General features: G+C 37.4%; 1 protein-coding gene across 1 annotated transcript in view; it reads right to left on the bottom strand.

Moving 5' to 3' along the window:
- Positions 1–229: 229 nt before the first annotated feature.
- Positions 230–20,735, bottom strand: part of LOC126366691 (dual specificity protein kinase splB-like) — a 206,745-nt gene continuing 186,239 nt past the window's right edge. Inside the window, exons 2-8 of the mRNA XM_050009884.1 lie at positions 8,722–8,875; positions 5,782–8,284; positions 5,403–5,589; positions 4,926–5,098; positions 4,404–4,629; positions 2,792–3,119; positions 230–1,800 (exon numbers count right to left, since the gene is read on the bottom strand). Of these exons, the coding sequence (XP_049865841.1) occupies positions 1,389–1,800; positions 2,792–3,119; positions 4,404–4,629; positions 4,926–5,098; positions 5,403–5,589; positions 5,782–8,284; positions 8,722–8,875 (3,983 nt within the window). The 3' untranslated portion in view covers positions 230–1,388. The remainder of the gene's footprint in view (positions 1,801–2,791; positions 3,120–4,403; positions 4,630–4,925; positions 5,099–5,402; positions 5,590–5,781; positions 8,285–8,721; positions 8,876–20,735) is intronic.

The raw sequence follows: 20,735 nt of genomic DNA, 5'->3' as shown, positions 1-20,735 counted from the left end.
CAGTATGCCGGTCTGTTTTTTTTTTTTTTTTTTGACGTGACTTATTGTAGATTTGCCGCAGATGGCATTAACTACTTGGCCGGACAAATGGGGAGCGCTGAAGGCTCTCACCCGGTAAATCTGCCGGTCTTCCCCACATTCACCTTATACGTACAACGTTTAGCAAGATCTATTATAGTCCTAGCTTATGCGCATTTGTTTTAGGTGAGGGGTGGAATGAAAATCTATATTTATTTTAATAAATCACTATAATTCAATAATAAAATAAATCTTTCGATCTTAAACAATAATTCAGATCCTAACAATCCAATACTATCATACATTTCTTTAGACTAGAAAATAATGTTGAACTGAGATTTTTATAAAAGAAAATTATACATTTAGTGCATACAACGTGGTTATAAAACTTTACTATTACAGATATTTACACCAACTTTAATATAAAATAGATTATGTGTTTAGCACCTTTATGATCCAACAAATTTAAAACTAAGTAAAAAGAGTTCTATTTATTTTGTGTGTAAGTAAATAAAAAGTAGTCTAAACATTCAGATTCATAAACACGATTGCACGGAATACACAAATGTTACACTTCACAATCCCGTGTTTACCTATCATACGTATAAAAATTTACAATCCATCATAATATACATCAATGCAGTTCGTCTACCAATAAAATATATCTATTTACAAAAATATTACTTTCATAGTGGAAACATCAAACACCCTAAGGCATAAAATACAATACTGACATAAGTTAACATATTTTATTATTTACAATAACACAAGTTCTAAGTTACAGGATTTCAAATCTATTGAAATCGAAACTTAAGAACGTAAAATTCACGATTTCACACATTTGGCAAAAAACATGATTCGTGCATTAAAACGAAATCTTCAGTGCTAGTGTTTGGCAAACCTACAATGCACGGAGGGCCATGATTTTACCCTTCTTTGACCTAAAACTGGACTCTTCTACTCCAATTTGAATACCAGACATCATCTTAAAGGTCTCTGGACTCTGCCCCGTAAACAGAACATAAGGCTACATTGTTGCCGCTTTGTGCAACCACCTAACTTAATTTGACAGAACTGAAACTAGCTCCATCTCTTTCTTGCTCGTGTTATAAATGAGAGACGGCACTAGTATAAGAGAAAATTTGTTACGTTTGTCTCCGTTCGAATAGGCACCTTTATGTCCTTCTTTCTTCAAAAAACGTCGCAGATATTGAAAAGATCCTATGTTAATGACGTTTCAAAATCGAATACAAAGAATTCAAGTTTCAAATCGAATAGGCAAATCACCACATTCGTACACCTAACACCCCATATGTCTCGGGGTTTAAAAATATCTACAATTTCAGTCGAATTTTACTGAACAGTACCATTTAAATGTCGCATTCAAATTCTGAGACTCTCTTATTCCTGCCATCTGGCGACATTTGGAAGTGGTTGTCCCGAGTTCCTACTCTTGGGAAACCGTTGAAACTGTTCCTACTGACCAGGGGATTCTCCCTCTCTCTTTCTCTGTGGAAACTGGACGTTGACAGTTTTCCATCCTTCCGTTCTGTGAAATTTGGGTCGTTGAAATTTTTGTCGGTGAAACTCCGTTCACTGAAGTTCTTATCGGTGAACGAGCGTTCGTTGAACTCTCCATCAGAGAAGTTTCTCTCGTTGAAGGGCACGTCTCGGATGCCGAAGCCGCCCATTCTCGGAGTGCTAATACTAAATTTGTTTCGGAACTCCTCATCGCGGAGACTGAACGCTCGGTTCTCGAATTTCGCTGGTCCTGTATTTAATCTGAAAAGACATAAAATAAGTTGAACTCTATTACATGTTTTATTTTGTCTGACAGAGGGCAGCATTAACTACCAGTACTATTCAGAGGCAGCTCGGTGGCGCAGCGGTTAACGCGCTCGGTCTGCGATTGTTGAAGTTAAGCGACTTTCGCAAAGGCCGGTCATAGGATGGGTGACCACAAAAAAAAAAAAAGTTTTCATTTCGAGCTCCTCCGTGCTTCGGAAGGCACGTTAAGCCGTTGGTCCCGGCTGCATTAGCAGTCGTTAATAACCATCAATCCGCACTGGGCCCGCGTGATGGTTTAAGGCCCGATCTCCCTATCCATCCATAGGGAAGGCCCGTGCCCCAGCAGTGGGGACGTTAATGGGCTGATGATGATGATGACTATTCAGAGGCAGAAAACAGGAGTCCTAGTACAGCTTTGAAATAGACTATTCTGGGTGCCATATGCCATTCCACTCGCGTCAGATAGAGTACTGCGGGGCAGAAGGCAAGAGGGAAACCACTGTTCTATTTTTCCCTAAAAAATAGCTTGGAGAATGCTACTGCTACGCCGACAAGAACGTGGCTTTTAGGTTAGTGATGACATGGTTTAAAATCCGCATAATAAGTTTAGTAAGTACTGTTGGTTTACAAAAAAAAAAAGTAATACATAGTATTCGATAATGTCCCCATCGGGAATCGAACCCGGATCTCCAGATCATGAGCCCGACGCTCTAACTATTAGATCATGGAGAAACTGAAGTATGCTCCATACCCCCTCCGGTTTATTGAGGAGAGGTCAGTGTCCAGCAGTGGGACCTATATATACTATTTATCTTATATTTTTGTGTATAGTATACTAAAACCTGAAAAACGATACAACTTTTTTACCAGATACCGGTATACTAGTTGACAAATAATTTGCGGTAATAAATCGATGAATAATTTCAACCAACAACTTTAAGTACAAATTCTGTTAGAAGCTTAAATGACAAAACATTGTACTCACTCTCTAAAAACCCTCCTCTCCCTATCATACTCCGCAGAAAGCCCATCATCGTCATGGATAATGGCCGACGGGTCACTATACACAGAAGACTCTTGATAAAACGAGTCTAAATCTACATAGTTCCCTTCCGAAGGCTCATTGTCCAAAAGTTCAGCGAGTTGGGACTTCAAGGCTGCGAAGGTAGGTCTTTGGGACGGGTCAGCATGCCAGCAAGAATGCATGGCTCTGTACAGCTGGGGCTTGCAGTGCGGTGGTCTCTCCAGTCTGTAGCCTTCTGTCACCGCTGTCAGCACCTCGCGGCCTGACATCGCAGCGTACGGCGTTGAACCTGATGACAAAAATTTAAAGTAAGCTTCTGGAAGATTGTATCAAATTTTGAAAATGGTGATTAAGAATTTTGTTTTAAGGCTTAAGTTTTGCGAGTACCATTACAAGGTTTGTTGGCATTGTTGCAAATGTTTCCACAGCACGTTGTGGTCGTTATATAAGCGCAATGCGAGTTATCCCTAATATGCTGGAGATGACAAGCAACTCAGAAACACAATACAATGGTCCTGATTTCAGTACACACACACCATCTTAAGTTATACCTGTAATTTTTATATCCGTTGAAAAAGAAAAGGACGGGTAATCGACAGGCAAAATTTATGAAACACACATCAATTTTAGGCAGAAATTTTTAATACTGGTCAAACCGCCAAATAACCCGAACCCAAAGAATAACCCGGGCAGATAAAAGAGATGCCTATTTATCCGCCCGGGTTATTCATTCGTTTTAAAATTGACAGTTGTCAATCATTTTCTTATCATCCGAAAAGAAAAGGGACTGATCTTTTCGGATGATAAGAAAATGACGTATATAACTTAAAAAAGTAAAATTAAGAGGTGTCTACAGGAATCGCAGCCAATATGACTGATTTATCAACAAAAACAGAATAGTGCACACAAACACAGAAGATGTTGGAAAACAAGGGTTATTTAAGTTAAAATAAAAGTAATGTTCGTATCTGAACCTATTTTACTACACAATGTTAAATGACACACAAGTATATAACAGTAAAGTCTACCCATTAAGATGATGATAAAAGTAATTATACTCTTTACAATAAAACAAATAGTAAAGTTTTGGGAACCGTGCTTCTCACGGCAGTTCTTGGAGGTTCTGTACTTGACCCTAATTACTAAGTAATTATATTTAACAACGATGTCCCAAACGTTTTGCATCCAGTAAGAAATCTAATGACTAATAGAGAAAATATGCATGGTTGTTTTCTAAAAGGTTAGTGTTACAGTCAAATTGAGTATAGAAATGTGAAGGATTCTTATTCAAGACATACCTAGAAGGGAAGTTAGTTTGATTCATTATCTGATGATGATTAATGTTATAAATTCCTTAAGTAATAGAATTTCGTGATTGGGAGTTATTTTTAGAAGTTCAAATAGCTCTTTGTACAAACTTAGCTGGTGTCACTTAGTCATAATCTTTTCTGAATTCAAATAACCTAGCTTACAATAGGTACTGCATTTTCAACACATTTCTACTCATCAAGAACTCTTTCCTAAGCTGTTAAAGGGTCTCGGCTAAAAATTTCGCAACTCTCACAACACTTACCGAGTGTAACAATCTCCCACAGCAGTATCCCAAAAGCCCACACGTCGGTGTGGTGGCTGTAGACGTTGTATAGTAGGGCTTCGGGCGCCATCCACCGCACAGGTAGGGCTCCCCTGGAGGTCCTAGCGCCACTGCCAGCGCACCGGGACATGCCGAAGTCGGCGATCTTGCAGAGCTTATTGTGGTCCACGAGGACGTTACGGGCTGCCAAGTCGCGGTGGACGATCTGAAGGAATTGGAAAAAGATAGTTTGATACAGACTTCATGGCTACATTATTAGGTGTCAGGTTTCTTGTATGAGATTGATGCCGATTTAGAAAAAAATAATCTCACAGAATACCGGATCCACAGAAGTTATTGTACTTAAGGAAAGCTATATTTTTATCGTGACGTAGGTACTGTAGACATGCCTCGGATAATATTTACGACTTGACTGAATAATTTGGAACCGCTATAGGCCCCCTTAATTTAAGCTTAGAAAGCCATTATTTTGTGTATAACTTGAATTTAACTAACTCTTACCCCTTTGGAAGCAATATAGTCCATCCCCCTAGCGACGCAGTACGCGAAAACGGTGAGGTCTCGTGACGTCAGCGCACCGCTCCCGCTGAAGCGGTCTGGCCGGGAGCGGCGCTCGCGCAGGTACGTCAGCAACTTGCCGCACATCACGTACTCCATTATTAGGAGGTACGGTTCTAGAAACAATAACAATGGTGGTTAAATAAAGATAATAATTGACGATATATAATAGACATGCATATTTTTATTGCGAATAAAATAATTGATTATGAATTATTATGAATTATGAGGTACCAAGATGGTTATTAGGAACCACCAGCCCAGAACCAACGAGCAGTTCATCAGTTTTGTAAAGAATACAAAACTAATCTTCTTTTATAAAGTTTGGAATAAAAAGCAACTATACGAGGAGGTTGAATCATAAAGATTTATCTTCGATTTTTTGAAAATTAGTTACTTAAAACTTATTTCCGAACCGACCTTGTTCGGTACAGCAGGCGAGTAGCGTAACCACGTTGGGATGAGTCCCAATCTTCTGCATGATGTAGATCTCTTGGAGCAACTCTTGCTTCTCCTTCTGTGAGGCTGTCTCCTTGATGCTTTTTACCGCCACCAGCCGCGTCAGGCCGTCGTGGCCGTTCAGGTCGTCAGCCTCGGCTTTCCACACCTGTAAATTTTGAAAGATAAGTGTAAGTAATGAATATGAACAGTATCCCGACAGGTTTATCAGCCCATTGCTCATTTACAACAGTTCATCGTGTTAGATCGCTGGGGAAGACAGGCAGCTGAATTCGTTTTTTGCTTTTTATTCGCTCCTAGCAATTAATATAAATATTTTAATAAATAAAATTAGAATTACCTGTCCGAAGTTTCCTTGCCCCAACAAAGTTTGTAGCCTCAATTTGTTTCTAGGGAACTCCCATTTCGGATCTGTCTTAGTCGGAGTCGGCAGCGGCGGTCTAGCCACCGGCGTGATAGGATTCTCCTTCTTTATCTCACCATCATCGAAGTAACCTTCGTATTCCGTATCAATTTCTTTGGTCTTTTTATTCATAATATTCCTCAACACAAACGCCACGATAGCCATTACCGGAAGGAATCCAAGTCCAGCTAAAACGTAAGAAGCTGTATAGGATTTATCAGCTTCTATAACCACTTCTTCGTTCTGCGATGTTGGTTCGCTGCTATCCTCTACTCTTGTGAAATTTCCCACAGTTTTGTTGTCACTATTAGAAGACGCATTTGCAGGGAGCAACACTGGTTTGGAGCTTGATTCTGATGATGTTCTCGAAGTCACTATGAAAGCTTTGAAACCTTCAGTGCTTTCTGTAGGTTGAGTGGTTAAAGTAGGACTTGGACTTGGTATATTAATTGGATCGATGACTGGCGTTGTTACTTCTGTTGTATATTCATTAGAAACAGCGCTAACTACTGTTGGTACAGGGGCACTTGTTGTCGAAGTCGTGGTTGTGCTAGTAGTGGTAGTTGTTGTAGGACGACGTCTCTTCAAAATATTTTTCGGCCTTATCGGACCACCAGTTGTTGTATTTTCGTATTCCTGTTTAAATAAATTAGCCAACCTTTCAGATATTCTGGAAGTTGTAGCTTCGTTCTTTAAATCGTTTACATTTTTCGTAGATTCACTGGTTAATGGAGTTTCAGTCGTTTTATGGAAAGGATTAGGTTGATTTAAAGTACTTTCGGTTGTTGTAGTACGGATACGAATCCTATGTTTATACGAACGTGATACCGGTGGTAATGATGTAGTTGTTGTTATTGTTTCTGGTAATGTATTATTCAGCTGAATAACCTTTAGCGTAGTTGAATCCGTAGCCGCATTTACTTCAGGCAAAGTTCCATTTGTTACTGTACTGTTACTAGAATCTTTACCTAATCCATCAGTTTTATTTTGTCCCTTCATTGAAGAAGTTATTGATACAGATGTAACTACAGCTGTGAATACGGTAGAAGCTTTCTCAGTTGTAGTATTTACTATGACAGTAAAAGGGATATTTTCAGTACTAGATGCTGCACTCAATCTTGAAGGTCGTCGCCGGAGATTGAAATAGCTTCTGGTATAATTTCTTGGGGTTGTAGTATTATTATTATTCGTCCTTAAATTGCTATTATTATTATCTCGCTGTAATGTTGTATTCCCAGTAACAGTTCTATTTAAAGCCTCGGTAGTCGCGTTAGTACTGATCGTTCGATTGTTTCTGTTCTTATCTACAGTGCTCGGTGTGACATTCTGCACTATTGGTTCCGTGACATTCATTTGCCCAATATTAAGTGATTTCGATGGTAATTGGGTCGTACTTGTGTGTTTTCTATAAGCATTGACTAAACCTACATGTCTAGCGGGTGCAGGGCCTTTAACAGTATTTCTAATCTTGTTCTTTTCTATGACGTTCTTGACCACTGAAACATCCATGTCTTCATTAATTTCTTCTTCTTCAGCGCTTGTGTTCCTATACTTTTCAGTAGCAGAATATCTCGAGTTAAATTTTCTTTTCTCCAGTGGGGCAACAATATAATTAACTGATTTTGTTGAAGCCGAAAGAGAAGGTGAATTTGTCAAATTATCACTAATGACTGGACCTCCAATTTTCTGACCAAAGAATAAAAACGGTGCCATATCTTCTACTGGTAGCTCGGTCTCTAGAGGTCTAAAGTGGTTGTAAATCTCGTCAGACATAAATAATGTGTGATTTTCTTTAGCCTCATTTTCGACCTTAACTAGTTTAGTGTTCTTGGTTTCTGTGCTGTTTGTATTCATATTGCGATCTGTGTTGTTTACTTGATTATTTTCAGCTGGTTTGATGGTTGTGCTGGTAGTGGTGGTACTTACAATTTCTTTGGAAGCATTGCTAGTGGGAGTAAAACTCTCAACATCTACTGTCCTCTCTTTATTATCATTACTGTCCGTGGTTGTTTTATTTAAATTAGAACTTTGCGTCACATTTTCAGTGTCCGAATAGTTCAGTAAGTACAGTCCATGATTTGATTCATCGACTTGAAACTCTTCTTCTGGATCTAATTCTACTTCTTTTTCGAGTCCTTCAAGTTTTTCAGGTGGGATGTATACTACTTCAGTAGCTGATTCAATGTTCGGTAGGCTTTTTGTGTCTTTTCTTCTATTGCTGACGAAGCCAGATCTGTTTTTGTTTTCTTGGTATATTTTAGGGATAAAGAGGTGTCTGATCTCGTGCGGTTTGACATTTTGATGAATTTCCTTATTTCCATCGGTAGTGACAAGTCTTAGAGACGGCGCCGCTTCGTTGCTGCCATTGTCGAATGTGATCCGTTTGACCAGTGAGCTGTTTGAGTCTCGGATCTCCAACTGGGCGAATGTGGTGTTGCCTCTGAAATAATAAAATGGTTGTTTTAATACCATTTCAAGTTAATGTAATGATTTCTTAATATTTTTGCGTAAAGGGTGTTTGAAACATCTTTTATTAACTGGTTAATAATCTTTATATTTTACAAAGGAGCTTTTATATGTATTTTTTATCACTTTCATGAATTCTACAGCAATTATAGGTACCTGACAGATTTACAACTACCGCTTTTTTATCAAACCACGTATTTTTAAGGTGAATTGGACTTTTAAAAACGCTTACTTGCTATGAGTAATACAAGTGACTGTGTTGATGTTTATAGCAAGCATGCCACTAAGCAGCCACATCTCCTATCTCTCTTACATCATCACAAATTTGTTTATACTATTCAGGTTCATTTATTCCCTCCGTTTTTGTTTAAACACATACTTTCAAAGTAAAATTGGACTTTTAACACTTACTTGTTAGGCTTATGGGCTAGGGTAGCGAGTGTGTTGATGTGTGTGGCGAGCCGCCCGCTAAGCAGTTGTCGTCTTCTGGCAGCCAGTACTGACAGCAGCTGCGAGTCTCGCGTCGCGTTCGCATTGCTCTGGGTGGTCGTACGCCGAACACCACCTGAAATGGACAGCGAATTGGTGGTTAAGAATTGAGATTCTGCGCAGAATTATCATCACTCGTCAATTAGTTCCATCAAACTTCTGTGAAAAACCGAACCTGTCAAATCTTAGGTTGGGTAAGCGGACCCTGTGAAAATCGGGGATGAATTTTAAACTTCGTATCTTTGGTCTACGTTTTGTAAGAAAGTGGATAGTAACTATCGTATTACAGGCGAGTATTTTTTTTAAATTTCATTTCTGTGGTAGTTCCAGAGACGTACAGCCTTCACCTACAAGCGATGGAACATAAGACAATGGCTAGTATAACGACCTTCGGAGGAGAAAGCCGCAATCACTTTGTACATCATGGTTTGATGTGGCGAATCGGAAATAAATGTTTGGATAAGGAAGATTTTTTATTTTAAATACATTCATAAACTTATGCCTACTGCAATTAGAAAATATATGTCTTTATTGCACACACAAGATATTCTTTATCGGATTAACCAGGGAATAAAAATAAAAAATAATAAAAAAGTAAATAAGAAAGTGGATAGCGAATTATGTAAATGAGTAATTAAAGCAAAAAGTTGAAGTGACTTTAAAAATTTCGCAACTAACATCATTTTAAAAATAAATGGTTATTATGTTACTTATTTAAATTAAAAATATTATATTCTATAATTTCCGGAAACAAAATAAACGAGTAAGTGATTTGATTACCTTGAAAGTTTATACTGTTACTTGAAATTGCGAAAAATAAATCATAATTATAAATTATTATAATTATAAATATTATAATTATAAAATAAATTAAACTATCATAATTATAAATAATTCGTTTTTTAAATGGAAGCGCTCCGAATCTCTCACTAACACGTTGACGCCAAATCCAAACTCTAGGACGCAGATAAAGAATAAGGACCGTGTTGTCGTTATTAATGCGTAAGATTGCCTGGAAGAAATTCATGTTTAACAATGAGGCCGTCTATTGTAATCTTTTACCCAATTATAGTTGTCCTATGTTATACATTGTTTTAAGTTTACGTGGTTATTATCATGTTTAAAACACATAATAACGAGTTCTTACCGCGTTTAAAGCAGGGATATCCAGGATCTACCTACTCCACTCCAATCTCATCAGTCATCCCGTGATCATGGCACTTGCAACAGTGTCGAAATATCGGGAGTCTCATATCCCTGCTTTAAACCGCGGTAAGAACCCGTTATTATGAGTTTTAATTATTGTCCTATATTATGTTGTGTTATAGTATAATGTGGATTGATATAGGGGTAAAGGACGACCCAAGAAAGTGTGGATGAATGTGTGAAGAAGGATAATGTGTGAAAAGTGTGGGTACTGGGATGACAAGTGACAGAAACACACTTAGACTGATAAGAGCAGGAGGATGGTGTTATACAAGATGTTATTGATTGATTGATTGATGCGTTTAAGCTCATTAGACGATTTTATCAAACTTCGCGAGTCAATCAATCTGATATCATTTCATAACATCTAGCGTTATACTCAAACCCACAGCTCTCCATTACCAAGTCAAATATGTGGCAATTAGAAATTTCTTCAACAAAAGTGGCGTGATCGCATTTTCTCCGCGCCGGCGCACGACGGTTTTTGCACTAATTAGAACTCTTGATTGAAAATTTATAAGTACGAAGATCTTGTTATGTAATTTGTCGTGTGACGGTCGTCGTGATTGTCTTTTGGGACTGTTAGTAAAAGAAAAAGACGGTCAAGTGTGCGTCTGACTCGCGCAACTAGGGTTCTGAGGCTTTAACACTGCAGGCGAAATTAGTTCACCAACTGAAAAAAGTTTGACATAGCTGGCGAGGAGTCAGTGTATTATACTTTACATTTCTCCCATTTCTGCTTACTCCTTAGGGTTACAGGCGTGATGCTTTGTTATGTTATCCTAACTTATCTAGGTTTTATTTTATTAATTTATAACACTTCATAAATTATACATACATTGCTTTACGAACGTCGCTAAACCAAAACAGGTTTGTCTCGATTCTTCTTCGGCATAGGTCACCTTAAGAGCACGCACGCTTTCTTTTAAAAGGTACCTCCTAGCCCTTTAAAATAATTTGTCGCATTCTTTCGATATAACTTTTGATTGGCTTTGGCCAAGTTGCAAACGATTATGACTATACACTGCGACAGTGATAAAAACCAGGTATGGGATTGACATAAGATGATATGTCAAATCTGCGAGGAACTATAATTGGCTTTCTGTTTTTACCATAAGTTGCTACTAAATTAATTATAGCTGTTGTTTCTCCGAACATTAAATAAATAAATAAATATATATTTTTGTCACTGTTTTAGCGGCGAGGGTGTGCTGCCGCCAAAGAATGTTTTTGGGGTACCGAACAGAGCATAGTACCCCGCTAGTCACAAGTTGATAGTGTGACTAGGTATCGACGATCCGTTTGTGTCATGTTGGAAATTGTATATATGCGCCTCGCTGTGCAAACTTCAATATCGCGTTTCAGGACTGCATTATTGTGGCGCCATCTGTTGCATGTGGGCGGAACTAGCTGGCCAAATAGTTGGGGCCGCCACACTGTCAATGTCGATTATCATAATCGTTTGCAACTTGGCCAAGGCCCGGTTTTGATGATACAGTTATTACTTATTGCTGTTACAATGTTATAAACCACAGTCTTATCAATCTAACACTACTCGTCATAATCTCATTAAGTTATCAGTAACTCAGTAACTGTTCCACCTTACTGTTATAAGTCTTGATAAAAATGTAATTAATTGTCTATTAAGGCGGAACGATTTTCATTAAAACGGTTTATGCACCGTTTTTTGGTTTATAGATATATATATTTTAAATAGATTAGATTAAAATTAGCCTTTTGACTGAGGAGCTCGGTGGTGCAGCGGTAAACGCGCTCGGTCTGCGATTGTTGAAGTTAAGCAACTTTCGCAAAGGCCGGTCCCGGCTGCATGAGCAGTCGTTAATAACCATCAATCCGGACTGGACCCCGTGATGGTTTAAGGCCCGATCTCTCTATCCATCCATAGGGAAGGCCCGTGCCCCAGCAGTGGGGTCGTTAATGGGCTGATGATGATGAAAATTTGCCTTGTATAGGTCTAATATTTTCGCAAAGTAAGAAAAAAGTACGTAAACATGAGGAGTAATATCGCAGCACTAACCAGTACTAAAATTGGGTCGTGTACTAGGTTCAAGATAATTTGTGAAATTCTGATTTACTAAATAAAGACATCTAAATCTGACAAAAAACATTTTTATTTTTCTATTTAAATTATTTATGAATTCAAATTCAAATTCAAAAATATCTTTATTCAGTAGGTAACATAGTTACACTTTGAATCGTCAATTTTTACATAACGAACGTCTCATCCGCCTAAAACTACTGCAGCTTCTCACAACCTGTATAGCCGGGGAAAAGAAGCTGCAAGAAAAACCTCGGCACAGGGCCCTAGACGTTCTTTAAAAAATTTGAATTTAAATCAAGAAAAACGAAATAATAAGACCAACATTTTATCACATTTTTCTATGACGTCACAGTGTGCTCTTTCATACAAATTCCATAGTAATTTCGTGTTTTGACGTTTGGTAAAAAGTAACTGATTTGACTAGTTGGAAACCAGCCTATTTGGTATCTTTCTTAATTCATGAAAATATTAGACCTATAATTTCCATTAGTACTTTTTTCTAAACAGGTGCTTAAACCGTTTATATGAAAACACAAGTCGCCTTAAAACTGTTCTTTCCCATTGCGCAAGCGCACTTTAGTCTCTTTCCGTAAAACAATAACTTGCAATCATGATCTGATCACGCACGTAGTCATTTCCGACTGTTTTCGAGTGACTCGACAATTTTATAACTTTTAAGTCAGGTTTTTTTTTATCGTTTAACTTTTACAACTATATTGGTCTAAGTTATTGTAGACAAGTAACGGACGACTATACCTACCTACCTATATATAGTGACTTATATTATTCTCTGTGATTTTAACCAGCCCACGTTCGAACAGTAAACATAATTATCTTTTTTTTTAGAAATAGAAATGTTTTATTGCGACCATGGTGTTCGTACAAAATGTGGTGGTATAAAAATACAGGATAGTGAAAAGAAAAACGGGATAATGCTAGGGAGATGAGTATGTTTTTGATCCGGCAGCATACATAAAACCACAATACAATACAAATACACTTTATTGCACCAAAATAAAAAGAAAACCACCTATTTATACAGGCTGTTAGTGACATCGTAACGAAAAGATGATTTGAGGGTTGATTCAGACCATGATTCTTAGTTGATATCAAGTGGAATTTTCTGTCGCAAAATTCATGATTTGATTTTTGATGTTTTGAAATTGATGTATTCCTTAGTATTCATTACGAGGTCACTAACACACTGTATATCTTTGCTTCTTTAAATTCTTTACGAGGCACTGCTCTGTAGTGAAGCGTGTATAGTAAGTAGGCTGTTTATGTTTATACTATATAAATACTATATAAAACATTTTATTTAAACCTCTTCACAAAACTAAATACAGGTTCTACTAATTAGTAACCATTATCACTTGTACCACGCGAAGGGCTAACGGCAAACGACGCATCAAGTTTCGTCACAGTTCGGAACGGTACTGACGAGTACTGACAGTACTCCTACGTGACGACTTTTGACGTAACTATGACATAACGGGCTTTGAACCGCACTGTTATTATAGAACACTGTTTTGGAACAAAAGACTGCTTCGAAGTACTGTAATTTGGTACAGACTAATCTAATATCTGCACATGCGCAGATACTTACACAGACTAATAACATGAAGCTTTTTCGAAATTTATTTGGATGTGGTGATTTTTGCCAACTCCCATTGAAGTAGGGTGGTGGAGTATGCTTCATCTCCCCTTCAATCAGTAAGTATAGGAATTGTGGTCATATTGGTCAGATACATACATACATAAACTCACGCCCGTAATCCCTAATGGGGTGGTCAGAGCCACAAGTAATCAAAGACAACTTGCAGCCACTGTTGATACGATGTCGTAAGCTGGATATGATGAACCTTATGGTGATAAGGGATCAGCCTATCGCCCATAACATTAGTCCATCATGTTAGATGACACAATCCCTCTGTCGGTTTTTACGACATGCCCGGGAAGACAAGCAGCTGAACGTATATTGGTCAGATAAAAATAAAAATAAACAAAAGAACGCGCGTCAATTTTCTAGAATGGTCTTTCAATCAGTGACTTGACACAAACCCAAAGCTACTGTCAAATTGGCGGTGGTCAACCAAAATACCGCGACTGCATTTTGTTTAGGATAATGCGAGGGAAATTTGATGCAGTTTTGAAAATGAGAAGTGCGAGTTTTTGTTCATGGTCCTTATTCGGTGCAAGTACCTTAATGTAATTTGGTACAGAGTAATCTAATATCTCTCTCTCTACTTGGCATCTGATGGTAGGGTGTTGACTTCTTCGTATTTCTTGTCCTCTTCGCTCTATCGGACGTGTCGTTTTCGGAGACATTGCACATGCGCAAGTCATACACAGACTAATAACATGAAGTTTTATCTAAATTCATTTGGGTCTGGTGTTTTTGCCAACTCTGTGTAGGTTGTGAGGTGGATTACCGACCCCATCAACCCTGGTGTCAGGGTTACTATTGAGCTGCCAAAGGCCCCTGACATGACTCATGTAACGACTACTAACTTGCATCAGTAAGTAGTAACCGGGACCAACGGCTTAACGTGCCTTCCGAAGCACGGAAACTACTAATGCACGGAAGTAACTAATGAATCAATGAAATTATATACGTTCATAGCAACATTTGCCTGTAATGTTGTCATAAAACGAATTCTAATCTAAACGCAGCACGCAATCCGTCTAAACATTTATATTAATTAAACCTAGTAATTAATACATTAAGGAACCATAATTACAATTGTAACACCAAAGAGTAATGCTATAATTATGTAATTGTCTCGATAATTACAAATTGTCACGAATGATTTGACTTATCCATGTCAAGGGTGGATAATGAATTGTAATTAATACTTACGATTGTAATTGCCTTTGGAAAGGTTTGTGATGATCCAGAAATAATTATTTAAATAATAATTGTTCGTTACGACATGGTTTTGAACATAAGCAATAGTGGCTTATCACAATACGCTTAGTTTGATAATCCATATCTATATCCCAAACCTTCTCTCTCTCTATACATCTATCATCTATACAGGTTAAAAATAATATTGAAAATAATTAAAAAAACTAAAAAAAAAAGATCATGGATTTTGCGACGGAAAATTGCACTAATCAACTCAGAATCATGGGCTAAATCATCCCTGAAAGTTTTCGTTACGATGGCACTAATACCCGGTATATCTCCTCTCCTTCCCGCCATTTCAGGTGTTCTTAAGTTTCACTTTCCAACTTTTAGGGATATAATATATAAGTACTTTCAGAACATAAGCTCCTGACTACATCCCAATTGTATTCAGAGATATATACATCGCAAGATGAACTAAGTACCCACACCACACCAAGCTTTCTGATAGACCATCGTGGTAGGTGAGCCGTATCGCCGTCTATAATGGTCGAGCCAACTGTGTTAGTGAAAACTGCAGTTATGATAAATTAATAATTACTTACTTGAGTACTAATATTGTCATATATTTAAGTTTTTTTCATTAAAATATAGATATTATTCTTACTATATGACGTGACTAGGATAGTAAGTAGTTGTAGTATCCAAGTTTAGTAAATTTTTGGTTCCAGGGGTCTGTTTAATAAAACTTACAATTGTAAATTACAACGACAATTCGGTGTTCATTACGTAGCTAATATGAAACTGCAAAATATTTGTGATCACTAACTCCGCAATGTACATCAAATTGACATTGTAATTTACAATTGTAAGTTTTATTAAACAGACCCCCGTAGTGGTTGCCTGGAAGCAATTACTCTAGAGCAATAAGGCTGAGCAAGTTGTACTGTATTCATGTGTTATGTCTGACTTAAAATTAAGTGCTAGTGTACAAGTTCAATAGACATTTTCGTGTTTTGAAGTTTGTATGTATAAATAAAGATATTATAGTGGCAACTGTACATAATTATGACTGCGATAAAGAAAATGATGATAGATAATAGATAGATCATTTATTTGAATGAACACAGTACAATGGTCTTAATAGATAATAATATGTTCTAAGTGTACTTAGCTCGCTTGCATGCGTGCAAATATTAATTTACAATAAAAGTATAATAATCTCACAACAATTGGCATGCATTAAAAACATATAACATTCTAAAATCAAAACATTAAAATAATTATATTAAAATTTAAATCTACAAAAATATCGTGTCAAGTTAACATGTCAAAATTAATATTTAAAAATGTCAAAATAATAATATTATAATGCTTATTAATATCGCATAATTTTGCCTTTAGAGAGACGTTTTGTGGTTTGGTCGTACGTTTAGATTATCTATACGAGCAAAGGTTTTCCCAATCGCTTAGAGCTTTGTTTCGCAATGTGATACTATGAGAGTCACTGAGCTGTATTCTATTAGCAAAGGGACGAAGGCTGGGAAAATGTTACGTTTCACAACTAGAGCATGCGGTGCTAAAATGCTGCTGATTTCACGCCTCATTAGAGCAAAACAGTTGACGATTTTTTTTTTGCCTTTGATGGGTTTGTTCTTGGCCATAGACTTGCCCGAAGGTATTGACGAGGCCTAAGATGGAGCGCCTCTGGAGTGCCTGTTCACCCTGGCCTTGAAAGCACCCGGGTTATACGCATTCGAAAATACAGAAGACGACAAAGAATTCCACTCCCTAGCAGTACGTACAATGAAAGACGGTTTTGTTTTGATAGGAATACTTTTTTTTCTTCTTTGACGTGACTTATTGTAGATTTGCCGCAGATGGCATTAACTACTTGGCCGGACAAATGGGTAGCGCTGAGGGCTGTCACCCGGTTCAAATTTTAAGACAACAGGCCTGAGGGTGCCCAGTAAATACTTATTTTCGTTCCTAATAACTCGATAACAACCTCGTCTTTAGTTATTGCGCACATACATACCTAAACTCACGCTTAGTGGGGTAGTGGGGGCAGAGCTAAATGTAATCAAAAATAACGTGCAGCCACTGTTGATTCGAAGTCCAAAGATGGATTACGATGAACCTCATGGTGGTAAGGGATCTTTAACTGCATTTGTTTTCCTTAAAAAGTAACATGGCGAATGCTACACCGACAAGAGCGTGGCTCTTAAATTAGTGATGTGAAAGGAAAAATAAAAAAATAATACCACCCTTTCACATAGGCACAATTATACAATAAAGTTTCGTCTTAAATACTGAAGAAAATACAAAAAATAGGTACATACCTAATAAACAACACATTCATTTTTTCAAATCAAAGAAATATGAAATTCTTATTTACTTACTTGATAACAGAAAATATTAATAAAAAAAATATTACATTAATATATATTAATATCTTTTATTAATACTATTATTAAACAGCACATTTTAGTGGCTCGAGTGGTCAGTGCGCGAATCTAAAAGACATCTAAGTGGGACGGACCCAGCGGATAGTGCTAGTTAAGGGCTAGTATACTGTCGCATATTATCGCTTGCGACATCACTTTATATTTATTTATTCATTACTATTTCTTTTTTAAAAGAGAGTTATGAAGTGATATTGACTCCGTATCGGTAAGGATTTGGGAATATAAAGGATTTAAGAAAAATAGTTTTTCACAAATGAGTACCTAGTACAAATGTTTATTTCCTTTTGTAATAAAATAATATGACGAAAATTAATTAAAACTAAAAATTAAACTCGTGCTTACGGAAACTCACAAAGAGAAATAGCTAAGATGTCATCTTTACAATAAGTTGAAATCTACATGTAACTGTAGACTTATTGATCTAAGTAATACTAGTACTCAATAATCTAGATCGATGGCTCCGGCGGTTCAAAGACGATACATAGATCGAAAGAATTTCGCAAGTTCGCTAACACGCTCGTCCCGGTTTGACAAGAGCTGCGGGTTCAAGTCACGTCCAAGTCAGATTTTTTTCGATTTAATTTTCTCTTTGTATAGACATAATTCTAGAGAACGTAGCATAATCAGCCCCTTAACACCTTACGTAGTAAATCCTTGTTAGCCGTTTAGTGAGAGCGAGGCGATGTAAATCCTGTTACGAATCTTAGAAAGGGAATCGATAACTCTTCAACCTTTACTAGATTATTCTAGTGCCCTCTATCGTGTCCGAGAATTCATCGGTCAGCCTGTCGATTGTGTCGCAAAAACGGTATACTGGATGGCGAAATGGCTTCGATGTACTTACTATGAAGGTATTATATTTATATGTTCACACCATTATTACCTACATGTTCTGAGTGTGATAAAGACAAAAATATTGATGTACCAATAACAAATAAACAAACCTGTAACTCATAATATCATGCAGAATTATTAAAATTTAAATTGAAAAATATCTTTATTCAGTTAGTATATTTCCCTAGCATTATTCCGTTTTTCACAGGGTGCGCTTACCTAACCAGAAGATTTGACAGGTCCGGTTTTCTACAGAAGCGACTGTATGACCTTCCGACCCGCGAAGGGAAAACTAGCTCAATACTGGTTAGGTCACATACCTCCGAAAAATGCATTTCAGAAATATTCAAATTTAAATTGAAATATATTTTTATTTTTATTCTGTTAGTAACATAGGTACGTAGTTAATATTTTAATTTATATTTTTATATGGGTACCTAATCATATTTTTGTCTAACGTCTCCTCTGCCTAAAACTACTTCAGCTTCTCAACCAGTATAGCCGAAGAAATGCGTTATGGCAGCTTGGAGCTCTGTCCATCCCAATAGGAATTACTGGCGTGACTCAGTTCGACTATATAGAGCCGGTGACATGGTTCGCTCGGTGAAATACGGATAGGTACTTTATTCAACATGCGCTGGCTATAACTCTCTGTGTTCATTATATTCACTACGACGACATAAAAGTCTCAGTAATACATAATCCCAACAAATACATTGTAACATATAGTGTTTTAATCTGAATCTGCGCGTACGCATGGAGGCCGAGCAATGTGACCCCATTACCGGTCACTGCGCCGCGCATAGTGCAGGTGCGGTAGGGAGGCGGTGCTCGATAATAGGTTAGACTTGTCGATACATTTAAGTAGGTATCTAATACGGGATGGAAGTATGCAAGTTTTCTTTCGATAGCTTGTAGTTCTCCCCGTCCCCATAAGGACTATAGGTGTGAATTTATATATGTAACTCGAAAATACACATACACAAACTCCTCGCCAGCCATGTTAAAGTCTCGTGTACAGGGTATGTATAGGGGGTGAGCCTATTGCCATTAAATGCGCACAAATCCTGGACACCTCATAATAACAATAACCAATTAATATTATTCAAAACATATTGTCCGAAAGTAAGATGATCCGTGCTTCGGAAGGCACATTAAGCCGTTGGTCCCGGTTACTATTTACTGATGTAAGTGAGTAATCGTTACGTGAGCCATGTCAGGGGCCTTTGGCGACTCAATTATAATCCTGACACCAGGGTTGATGCGGTTGGTATTCCACCTCGTAACCCACACGATAAGAAGGAGAAGATTATTCAAACATGAGTTAAACTCATTTCAAATTCGGTGGTTTAGACTTCGAGCTAAGATTCGAACAGAAGACAGAGAAGTTACGCGTTTTACGAATAGAGTTAACATGCGCAAAGTGATAAAAAATTGACACGGTCATTTTATCGATTCTGATGGTATAATTTTATGATTGGATGGTGTAATTTTACTTACTTAGATATAATATTCTGTTAGTAACAAAATATGGATAAATATCCGAAATAAAATATTTCATTTCATTTTTTTCATAATGATGTCGTTCTGTCAAAATACGAACAGAATCACATGACACGCATGTTAGGTAAAAAACAAACTTATCGATTTTGTCATTTATTGAATAATAATTATTATTGAATGATAATAATTTTATCAAACAGCCTCCGTGGTCTAGTGGTTAGAGCGTTAGGCTCACGATCTGGAGGTCTGGGTTCGATTCCTGATGAGGACATTATCGAAATCCCTTTGTGAGACTGTCCTTTGTTTGGTAAGGACATTGCAGGCTTGAACCACCTTGTTAAGACGTTGGTCCCGGGTATTAGCCATGAAAAACACCTCCACCAACCCGCAGCGGATCAGCATGGTGGAGTATGCTCCATACTGCTTCCCGTTGATTGATGGGATAGGCTCTTTATGTTATGTATTTATTAGATCTAAGTATCGACACAGGTACATGCCTAGCGCCTCTCTAACGGTGCGCTCAACTAGCAATGCACCAGCACACATATTGAATGCAGACAACTAAATACAAAAGAAACTAAAATTACCAGCCTCATAGACGATGCATCAATGATTATAACATGTCCATTATTTCATTTATTATAACTAAACTTTCATGACTAGTAATGAAAGGTGAATGTGATATGGTGGCTGATAAAGAAGACATACTGTCGACGTGATTTACCGTTTATTTGCCTAGCTTGGCATTCACTTGACTATCGGCGTCTGAAGGACGTAATATACGATCCCGAAGACCCGATTACTCTAGCCATAGAGGCAGCCAAACAACTCGCGACACCAAACACTTCAGGACCCCGATACCGTTTTTAATTATAATTGTGTGTTTCTTTTTTTGTATAATTGGGTAGTTTCCTAGGTCAAAGATAAATTATGAAATTCTGATTACCAAATAATGACAGATCAAAAGGTGACAAAAAATGTTTTCAAAACTTGTTTCCGTAAAACAAATATTATT

Source organism: Pectinophora gossypiella, chromosome 5, assembly GCF_024362695.1.
Source record: "Pectinophora gossypiella chromosome 5, ilPecGoss1.1, whole genome shotgun sequence".
Classification (NCBI taxonomy): domain Eukaryota; kingdom Metazoa; phylum Arthropoda; class Insecta; order Lepidoptera; family Gelechiidae; genus Pectinophora; species Pectinophora gossypiella.
Note: the sequence above shows the minus strand (reverse complement) of the source record. Positions and strands in the feature narration are given on the sequence as shown.